The 11,797-nt window shown below is 35.1% G+C and overlaps 1 protein-coding gene across 1 annotated transcript; it reads right to left on the reverse strand.

The window, feature by feature from the left end:
- Positions 1 to 1,411: 1,411 nt before the first annotated feature.
- LOC111199873 lies at positions 1,412 to 3,161 on the reverse strand. Its single transcript, XM_022690473.2, has one exon. It carries the CDS (start codon positions 1,976 to 1,978, stop codon positions 1,514 to 1,516), a length of 465 nt encoding a protein of 154 aa, XP_022546194.2. The 5' UTR covers positions 1,979 to 3,161; the 3' UTR covers positions 1,412 to 1,513.
- Between the last annotated feature and the right edge of the window lie 8,636 nt (positions 3,162 to 11,797).

Here is an 11,797-nt window from a genome sequence, read left to right on the forward strand (position 1 = left end):
GATCACCTTTTAGAGCCTATAGTTTTATTTAAACGAAACGTTTAGACTGATTTATTTGCTTAACTATTGTGGAACTTTAAAGCGAATGGAGGTTAAATCAATTTGTACATAGGAGTATTATAACTTTGTTGATCAAAAACTTGTGCAAGGATAGAGAGATAACATGAAGCTTTGTGTTACTTAACTGCAACGAAAGCTAGAAATACAAGAGAGATAGCATGAAACTTTGTTCAAAGAATTTTTTTTTTTTTGAAAAAAGGTTTTCATTAATAATTTTTTGTTTTTTGTTTTACAACAGAAATTAAATAAAGCCCAACCAATCCCAAATGAGCCCAATTAGACAAAACCTAGAAGAGTAACAAGCCCAAAAGAGCCAAGAAGCTTGCGAAAACCCTAGCTCCGAGCCTCACCCTCTTACGATGAAGCCGCCACGCCGGAGATCAGGAGACCGCTGACGCCAAGACCAGAAACCGACCTCCGCCGTAAGTGCTACTGCCTGGATAGAGAAGAACCTCACCGGAAGGAGGTTGAATCGATGGCTTTGTGGTCAGGAGAGAGAAGAGAGGTTTTTTTTTTCTGGAACGATTGTCCCCCAAAACACTCATTGTTCAAAGAAATTTTAAAATTGTATACCTATTTATAGTATACAAACTGATAGTGACCTCTTTGGTCTTGCCTAAGCACTTTCGTAGCCTTATTATCTGCGTGTTATAAATGGCGGGTTGAAATAATTAATACTGCTCACTATACAGGATTGCATAATCGACATATATTTATTAGTTCAGAAAAAAAAGAGCATGAGTTTGTTTGGTCCCTAAACTGTGAAATCTAAAAGCACGAAGCTATCATGATATTGGTTAATTACATCTACATCAAATACTTAATAAACAATACTTATGTAAATCCATTACTCTTATTTTCCTATCTATTCTTTATATAGAAACTTAAAATGATCAGAATCATAAATCATATTTTCACAAATACATTGGGAGCATGTGACCCTGATCCATATCCTCCAACGCTGCATGCGCCACTGGCATGTCTTGAATAAACTTTAAAGTGTGGTGTCTGTTTTGCCTAAAATGTTATAATGGGTACTGGTCATTTCTTGAGTGTGTGTGTGGTTCATGTCTCATTTAGTATATTCCGATTGGCCATAGTTGTTCAGTCTTTTGGTGGAACTTGAGTCTTGTCTTTATCTCGAGTCTTGGCATCACTCATCATCACATGGTCCACGGATAAAGTTAATCCACCAGTCGGGTCATGACTTTTCATATTTTGATATAGATTCCAAGGAGCTAAGCGATGATGTTTTTGCAATGGCTTATGAGATTATGCTTGTCTATATATCTTAGTAATTATAAACCAAATGGAATTAAAACAAACAAAAATTCCAACTAAATGGTATATAAAAAAAAATAGTGGACGATGCTATCATAGGAACGTTTGCTTTACAAATTTAAATAAATATGTATTGTTCTTGTGGGGTGAGCAACTGGTGAAAACACTTTTTCTAAGTGAATATGAACGACACTTTACATACGCCATAGTTCCATCTAGACCTACGTACATATATCAAGTTCAGAATCAAGAATAAACCGGCTAACACCGATGAACACAACCAGCCGACCGCACACACTCCCCCTCGAAGGTTCATGCTACCGCTTGAACGATGAAAATGCGATCTGGCCGGATAAATCACACCTGCCCCGCCACGTGATCGGCTTCGACCTCCACCTCCTCCACCCCTGCTGCCACTCCCCCCGCCACGTCCTCCACCAATTGCTTTTTTGATAACGACAGCTAGCTCACGAGTCTTTCCTTCAAACCCAACAACATCCGTCTCTGAGGGATTAAAAGGAAGAGTCTCGTGGTTCGTATCTACTGAGGGAGGTCGTGAGCTCACGGAAAGCAAATTGTGTTGAAGATAAAAGATGAAGAGAATATACAAAACCGAAGATGTTCTTCTGAAAGCCATTTTTTGTTAGTGTTGTTTGGTTACTGTGTCTTCTAGAATTTTCCCTTTTGCTTTCTATTTATATAAATTGGCTTCCATTCCTAACTCTATGTACTATTACAAAAACAAGAAAGTAGGACGCGTGAGAAGTGGTTGCCGTTTCGTCGTAGTTTCAGTGTCTCATTAAGAAGCTGCTCCTAAACTTCTAATATATTTCTCCAGTCCATATACGTATAAACCACTTTTGATTTTTAAATACTGATGGATTGTAAACCATAGTATAAACACAAGAATAGAAAGTGGCGTTATTTAAAAAAAAAAGGGTTAAATTGTGGGTGTAATATTTTGTCTGTCGACTGCATATAAAATTTAGATAGGAGAGAGGAAAAATGAGATGAGAAAAGTTTGACTCTTTGGCACGACAGTGTTTATATATATTTGCAGTATATTAGGACAAAAATTGTCATAGTGTATAGTTTGATTAATAACATTATACATCACGTGTGTAGTCAAATCCCACCTTAGAACATCTTGGGTGCTCTCCAATGTAAAACTCTTTTTTTTTCTTTAAAATAGAGTAAAAGTGAATATGAAATAAAAAATACTCTAATTCCACACCATTTTCTACTCTATAATAGAGTGATGAACAAACAAAAAATAGATTACTCCATTTATAGAGTAAATTTCATTATGGAACGAGAAATGAAGTTGGGTCGGAGCATTCCTTACTCCATATTCACTTTTACTCCATTTTAGAAAAAAAAACGGAGTGGAGATGGAGATGCCCTTACAAGACTTTTCATATCACTTACCTTTGTTTGATATATTTTCCTTTTTATTCTTTACATAGAAACTTAAATGATCCTTATCTTAAAAACATTTTTTACAAATACATTGGAAATCTATAAACATGTGACATGTACTGTGGAAATTTTAATTAATATATAATCGCAAACTAAAGGAAAATAAAAATGGGAGAGAGGATAGTTATATTTACTATGGTTTGAGATATAGTAAATTTGTGTATGTATCTCTATAATATTATTTGAGAAGTCAGTTTCCTATGTGTCGTTCTCACGTTAATTCTCACGATGGTTGATTACACTATTACCTTTAATGAATTAAAAATATTACATTTAAAGTACTGTTACTTTTTTATATTTAGTTTCCTTTTTAAATTTTTCCAAAAAATATATACATATAATAAAAAAGGAAAACTTAAAAAAAAAACAATTGAAAAAGAAAATATATGTATATACAATGTGATTTCATAAAAAAGGAAAAGTTCACAAAATAGTAATATTACATTAAAAAATATTTTAAATAACATAAAATATACTTTTGAAGTAGTAAAATACTTTCTTTATATCTATATTTTTTAGATGAAAAATATAAATTTGTATATAATCAAAATATCAAAACAAATCTGAATTCTCATTAAAATAAATTTCAGTTTTCATTCAATAAATCAAAGCCATAAAGTTATTTAAAATTTATAAAATATTTTAATTATTGAAAATGTTGATAAGTGTTCATGAGCTTCCAAAAATGAATCAGCTACTTATGCATGTATTTTCCTATTGATCATCGTTTTATTTTCTAATTTTTTTTTAAAACATCAACATATAACTTAATAAATATTATGAAAATACATGCACATTTAAAAAATAAATAAAATTGATTTGATTAGAATTAATTATAATAAAATAAATATACTTCATTTTGAATTTGAAAGAATATATGTAACTCAATATACTCACAACATGAGTGACTCGACTAATCCAACTTATATCTAAAATCATAGATTTAACTACGATAATAATATATAATTTTATAATAATAGTAATTTATTTTCACTACAAGAAAACGTGCCCATAACAACGAACATTTACGACGAAAATATTTCGTCGTAAATTTACATGGTCTTTACAACGAAATTACGAGGAATCTAACTTTCGTCGTAAACGCCATGTAAATTTACGACGAACTGATTTCGTCGTAAACTCCATGTAAGTTTACGACGAATGTACGTGGAATGAGAAATACGTCGTAATCATTACATCGACATTACAACGAAGCATGTTACCGTTATATTTAGGTGAAAACGTGTATTCAATGGGCTTTAACTTACCTAATTTCGTCGTAAAGTCGTTGTAAATAATATGTTAAAACCATGTAAAATATTCCTTGTAAAATCGTTGTTATATTTCAACTACCCAACTCGAAAATTTCTCTATATATATGTCATTTCCCACAACTCTCTTCCTCACAACACACAAACGGGAGAAAAAAAATCCAAAAAAAAAATCAGAAAAAAAAAGATTTCAAAAAAAAATCTAAGAAAAAATGGTCGGTGGCGGTAGTATTTACGAGTTACGGAGTTGGATGTATTTGCACAAAGATTCCGACGGGAGGGTGACGAACGCATTTCTGAGCGGGCTAGAGACATTCATGCACCAGGCGGGCTGTACACCGATCACACAGGAAAGCGGTAAGATGTTCTGCCCCTGTCGGAAATGCAAGAATTCAAAATTTGCACGTAGTGAAACTGTATGGAAGCATTTAGTAAACAGAGGATTTACACCACAGTACTACATTTGGTATCAACATGGAGAGGGTTATGGGGGAAATGAAGCTAGTAGTAGTAATAATAATTTTGAGGATGGTCATCATAGTGAAGAACCGAATCATTTGCATAATGAATATAATTATCATCAAGATCATGAGCAGATGGTAGATCATGATAGGGTTCAAGATATGATTAGTGATGCATTTTTAGAAACAACTACAACAATAGCTGATGGAACTGGAAATGTAGAAGAACCTAATTTGGATGCAAAAAGGTTTTATGAAATGCTAGATGCTGCAAATCAACCAATCTACACTGGTTGTAGAGAAGGTCTCTCTAAATTGTCTCTAGCAGCTAGGATGATGAATATTAAAACGGATCATAATTTACCTGAGAATTGCATGGATGCATGGGCGGAGTTGTTTAAAGAGTATTTGCCAGAAGACAACGTGTCTGCTGAATCTTATTATGAGATTCAGAAATTGGTTTATAGTCTTGGGTTGCCTTCGGAGATGATTGATGTTTGCATCGACAACTGCATGATCTACTGGAAAGAAGATGACAAGTTAGAAGAGTGTCGATTCTGCAAAAAACCACGATTCAAACCGCAAGGCCGTGGGAGGAATAGGGTACCGTACCAAAGGATGTGGTACCTACCAATTACAGACAGATTGAAAAGATTATATCAATCTGAGAGGACTGCTGCATCGATGAGGTGGCATGCGGAACATGTCCAGAGAGATGGTGAGGTTGCACATCCATCAGACGCAAGAGCGTGGAAACATTTCAACAAGGTACACGCAGATTTTGCTACAAATATTCGGAATGTCTATCTTGGGTTATGCACCGATGGATTTAGTCCATTTGGAATGTCTGGTAGACAATATTCTTTGTGGCCAGTCATTCTTACGCCGTACAATTTACCGCCGGATATGTGCATGGAACAAGAATTTCTATTTTTGACCATATTAATCCCTGGGCCGAAGCATCCAAAACGGTCTCTTGATGTTTTTCTTCAACCGTTGATAGAAGAGCTAAAGCAATTGTGGTCAGAAGGGGTGAGGACGTACGATTGTTCCTTGAAAAACAATTTTACGATGCGAGCAGTTCTGCTGTGGACGGTAAGTGATTTCCCTGCTTATGGGATGTTGTCTGGCTGGACAACACATGGAAGATTATCTTGTCCATATTGTCTTGGATCGACAAATGCTTTTCAACTGAAGAATGGTAGGAAGAGTTGTTGGTTTGACTGTCATCGTCGCTTTCTTCCACTTGCCCATCCGTACAGAAGAAATAAGACATTGTTTCGGCACAAAAAAATTGTCAGAGACGGTCCTCCTCCATATCTCACCGGCCAGAATTGATTATTACGGAGCTCAGGAAACAGTTAAAGTTGGAGGAAATTGGCATGTTCCTGGAAATATGCCTGATGGATATGGTGTGTCTCACAATTGGCATAAGAAGAGTATATTTTGGGAGCTACCCTATTGGAAGGATCTTCTCTTACGCCACAATCTGGATGTCATGCATATTGAGAAGAACTTTTTTGAGAACATCATGAATACATTACTTAACGTCCCTGGGAAGACAAAAGATAACAAAAAGTCAAGGATGGACTTACCTGATATTTGCTCAAGAAGTGAGTTACATATCAAGAGCAATGGAAACGTTCCTGTTCCCATCTTCCGGTTGTCATCAGAAGCCAAAACAACCTTGTTTGACTGGGTTGCATCAGAAGTTAAGTTTCCTGATGGTTATGTTTCAAATCTGTCAAGATGTGTTGAACGAGGTCAAAACATTTGAAGGGGAAAGCAAGAAATCTTGCAAAGGTGGAAGGTTCAATAGTTGCGGGAAGTTTGACAGCCGAAACATCTAACTTCACATCATACTACTTTGCTCCAACTGTTCGTACGAGGAAAAGAGTTCCTAGAAGATATGATGATGGTGGAGTACCGACATCATATCCAATTGATGGTGTTCCTGACATTTTCTGCGAAATTGCACGGTTTGGTGGTAAAACGAAAGAAGTATGGTGGTCATGTGAAGAGGATAAACATAGTGCCCACACTTATATTCTGCTCAACTGCGAGGATGCTGTGACCCGTTACTTTGAAAGGTAAATATTTTTGTGAATGTTAATTATATGAATTGCAGTTAATTATGTATGACTTGATTATTTGTTTAATTTGCAGCATGTTTGTATCTCAAGTTGAAGAAGCAATACCAGGAATATCTGCAACTGATGTGGACACACGTAAAGATAAGCACTTTGTCAAGTGGTTAAAATCACAGGTACGTAATATATCTCATACATTGATTAATTAAGTAAGTGTTTTGATACTTCAATATTAATTAAGAATAACTGCTTTTGGCAGGTTGATTATGACGATCCTTATTATCCCGTATGGTTTCACGAATTGGTTCAAGGTCCAGTTGCAAAGGTCACCACATCACCTATGTATTTCACACGAGGATTTACCTTTCACACATACGAGTATGGGAGACATCGGGCAACGAGTAACTACGGAATATGTGTGAAAGGTGAAACGGACTTTTACGGGATCTTGCAGGAGATTATTGAAGTGGAATTTCCGGGGTTATTGAAGCTAAAATGCGTCCTCTTCAAATGTGAATGGTTCGATCCTGTTGTGAACAGAGGGATTCGGTATAACAAATTTGGTGTTGTGGATGTCAATTTTGGGAGAAGATACAACAAATTTGAGCCTTTCATCTTAGCTTCACAAGCCGAGCAAGTAAGCTTCCTTCCTTATCCTCGGCTTCGAACTTCCGGGATAAACTGGTTAGCTGCTATCAAAATTACACCTCGTGGACGCATTGTCGCTGGAGAAGAACCGCCCTTGCAAGAAGAAGACGCTATCAATGAAGTTGAGGTACCAGAACAACCAACTGATGAAATCCTTTTGATCGACCTGCAAAACTTTCAATATGAAGATATTCCCGAAGATGCGACAGATGAAGCACGTGAAGACGAGTTCGAGAGAAGCGACGATGATGATTGTAATGATAGTGATGAGAACGAAAACGATTTAGAGTGATGTAATATTGATGAGAACGAAAACGATTTAGAGTGATGTAATATATGTCTCTGATGTTGTATTTCTCTATTGTAACGTATGTTTAAAGAAATATTGTTTTTTTACCATCCTAATGTATGTGTAACAAATGTTGTTTTATATAATATGTATTTGTGTTAATTTTAAAAAAATTATTTGGAGTTTTAGGGTTTTAGAGTTTAAGTTGGAGAAAGAGCACAAAGTAGTAGAGAAGAAGAGACTTTGGGGTTTAGGGATTTCATTCTCGGTGTTTAGGGTTAAGCGTTGTAAAATCGTCGTAAACCGATGTTTCCACGTAATTTCGTCGTAAATGGAAAAACGCGGGCCTGGTAACTTCGTCGTAAACGTGGGCCTTGTAAATTCGTCGTAAACCGATGTTTCGACGTAATTTCGTCGTAAATCGAAAAACGCGGGCCTGGTAACTTCGTCGTAAATGAAAAAACGCGGGCCTGGTAACTTCGTCGTAATGTTACGTCGCGTTTACGACGAAACATTTTTTATATATTGGGACGCCGAGACGAGGCTGCCTCGTCCATTCCTCCTAAACTCCTCTCCTCTCCCTAAGGTACATTCTCTTCCCTCCTTTTTTTTTTTTTTTTTTTAAGTTAGTTTAGGTTATTAATTAGTTAGGTAATTAGTTTAGGTGATTATTTAGATAATTAGTTTAGGTGATTAGTTAGATGACGGAATCCTATAGTTTAGGTGATTAGTTAGGTAACGGAATAATTTTTTAATTATGTCGTCATAATTGATTAAATTTAAATTTTTTTTAGATGGCTCCTAGACGGAAACCAGCAGTACCTACTTATGCCCAGTTGTTTGGCGATGGCTCCGGTACATCTTCTTCCGGTCCATCGTCTTCCGATGCAGTTCCAGACTCTCAGACTTCTCAGAGAGTTTTTTCGAGTCCTCCTCTTCCACCGCAGATGCCTCCACCTCCTCCTCCAGCGGCTGCACCTGAGCCTGTCCCAGAAGGTGCAGTTCATCCGGATTTGCGTGTGCCTTCATATGCTCCCTTCGCGAGATATACGGTGGAGGATTTGCTTGCCCAGCCTGGACGGGAGGGTTTGGATGTTCTAGACCCCGATAGACCCCGAGGAACTTATTGGTAAGTTATTAATTTTTATTACTTTAAAATTTAATTAATTTTTATTTTGTAACGGTTAAATTGTTTTTTTCAGGTTTGGGGCTAACAACTGTGTTAGCCGGAGCGTTTCGGCGACGATTAAGGGTTACTACGACGGGGCATACCCGAACTGGAGCAAGACACCAAATCACGTTAAGATCACGTGGTTTAAATGTTTTGCGGTAAGATTTTTAAATTTAATTAAATTTTCACTTTTAAATATATATATATATTTTTAATATTTATTATTAATTGTAATTTTTTCAAAATTTTTATGTTTCAACAAAAGTGGCATTGGTCTTTGGGAATCACCGAGAGGGTGAAGGCGGAATTTGTTGCAAAGGCAAAGATACGCCTCTGCAACACAGTCTCTGATTGGAAGGACAAGTGGGAGATCTACGGGTATGAGGGAAAGCCCACTGAGCTCACGACGGATGTGTGGGATGGCCTCATCGCCTATTGGGAGCACCCCTCTTCGATCAGAAAGGCCAATTCGTGCTCGGCTTCTCGAAGGACGAAGGATAAAGATGGTCATTTGCCCATGCTTCACAGAACCGGACAAAAACCTCATGCAGGAGTCCGTCTAGAAGCTGTAAGTTTTGTTTTAAATATATATTTTAAAATATTCAATTAATATAATTTATAATATTTAATTTAATTTTTTTTTGTAGTTCGAGAAGACGGGAGTCTTACCTTCTCTGTCTGACCTATTCAAGATGACTCACGCCACATCCGACGGAGTTTTTGTGGATCCTGCATCTGAGAAACTCTTCCGAACAGTGGCTGGTCGGATTGAAGAACGGGAGACGCAACTAACCCAGGAGTCTCCCGATGGATTACCAGTCACATTGTCCACCCAAGAGGTCGACAGAATCTTCGAAGAGGTAACTTAAAATTTTAGTTTACATTATTTTAAATATTTTAACATAATTAACTATATTAATATATGTTTTGATTTTATAGGTGGCTCCTAAAAAGAAGGGACGGATAGTCGGTATAGGCTCTGTTAACGAAGTTGCAAGGGCAACTTCGTCATACACTTCGAGACGGGATGAAGAGACTGCTCAGATGAAGGCTCAAATGGATAGCCAGAAGGCTCAAATGGATAGCCAGCAGGTTCGTTTAGACTCTCTTGAGGATTTACTAGACGTGATGGCCGTGGGAAACCCGGTTATGCAGAGAATGTTGAGTGAGAGACGAGCCGCTCTTGGAATGCCACCACGAGATCCCCAAGAGTCCGATCCAACCCGTCAACAGCCGAGCAACCCCACCAACTACTTCGACAATATGTAGTTTATTTTTTTCTGTTTGTATTATGAATTTAAATATTATTGTATGACTTTTTAAAAATATGTTTTCCAATTTCATATTTTGTTTTAAAATTTAAATTATTTTAAATTCTTAATATTAAATATAAATTAAAATCTATTATATATTAATTAATAATAATATAATAAGAAACGATGTAAACTCCTCGTAAACATTACATGGAGTTTACATCGAATGTTTACGAGTGATTAACATCGAAATATCGAGGATTTTACATCGAAATATTTACGAGTGATTTACAACGAAAGTATTTACGTGTGCTTTACATTGAAACAATTACGTGGGCTTTACGACGAAGTCTTACGTGGCGTTTACGACGAATCCTTTCCCTGCGCTTTACGAGGAATATATTTCGTCGTAAATGTAACGAGTCGTTTACGACGAAACCTCCGTTACGACGGACGTTTAACAACGAAACGTCTTTCGACGTTAATTCGTCGTAACACCCCGTTTACGACGAATTTACAACGAATACTGCCCTAGTAAAAAATATGTTTTCTTGTAGTGTTTACAAATATAAATCACAGGACAACTCAAAACATATTAAAAATAAAAATAAAATATTAACAAACTGTTACAATTTAGTTCTTTTGTAAAATTTAAATATATACATGAGACTTCAGAATATTATCGTTATATTAATTTATGTAATTTGGAATCAGACACTTTAGTTTATTTTTTTATTTCATTCTAAGCACAATATATCTTAAGTTATACACAATCTTCATAAAATATATTTACATATCTAAGACAACAACCACCTAAATGCAAATAAGAAATTAATCAAAATTTTAATATATAGAATAAAAAATATTACAGTTGAATTCAGAGATGCAATCCAATTTACCCATATGATAAATAAATTGACTGTAAAAACAACAAAACCGATTAGATATAACATATTTAAAATCATATGTATAATTAAAATAATATAATATTATTAATATAAATGATGCATACAAGTTATAAATTAATTCAAAATTAAAAGTAAAAAGCAATAAATTATTATAGTATATTTAGTTTAGAAATATTTATACACGTGCATGAGCATGAAAAAATCACCTAGTTTTACTTTATTTGACCAGTAACTAAAGGAAATCGAAGAAAATTAAAATTTCCGGTAAATAATATGAATTAATTTTTCTCCTTGATTATTTACTCTAAATGTGACATATGATATAGTCAAAGCCTTAGTGTTCAGAATGTTTAATTTCAGCTTTACGAAATTTCACAAATATACTAACTGAATATAATCTAATCTATCAAAACAGAGTCCTATTTAATATCTACCATTTACAAGTTGTGACTTAAATTTGGACTACCTTTAGAATAGCAAGTGTTTGGACATGTAAATGTGTTTGGTTCCTTGAATATATCAGTTTAACTTACAACTTAATTTAAACCAACATAGAAATACACATCTAATCGGTTATCTTTCATACCCAACTTAGACAAAACCAACATTAAAAATTTATTTAAATTTGGTTATCATACTCTGCACCTGCAATACCTACCATTCCAGTTTTAATAATTACATTAGACAAATATACATTTTAAATGTACCCAAATCGTAATACATACCATTCCAGTTTTTATACCAACAAATTGTAATACATACTTTGATCATTATTCACCATATCAAACATTCCCAGTTATACAGAATTCTATTATGAGCATAATATTATCTGAATATAAGTTTACATCATAGAAATTGTAAAATTTCATCATTGTTATCTAATTAC

Source organism: Brassica napus, chromosome C8 (genome assembly GCF_020379485.1).
Source record: "Brassica napus cultivar Da-Ae chromosome C8, Da-Ae, whole genome shotgun sequence".
Classification (NCBI taxonomy): domain Eukaryota; kingdom Viridiplantae; phylum Streptophyta; class Magnoliopsida; order Brassicales; family Brassicaceae; genus Brassica; species Brassica napus.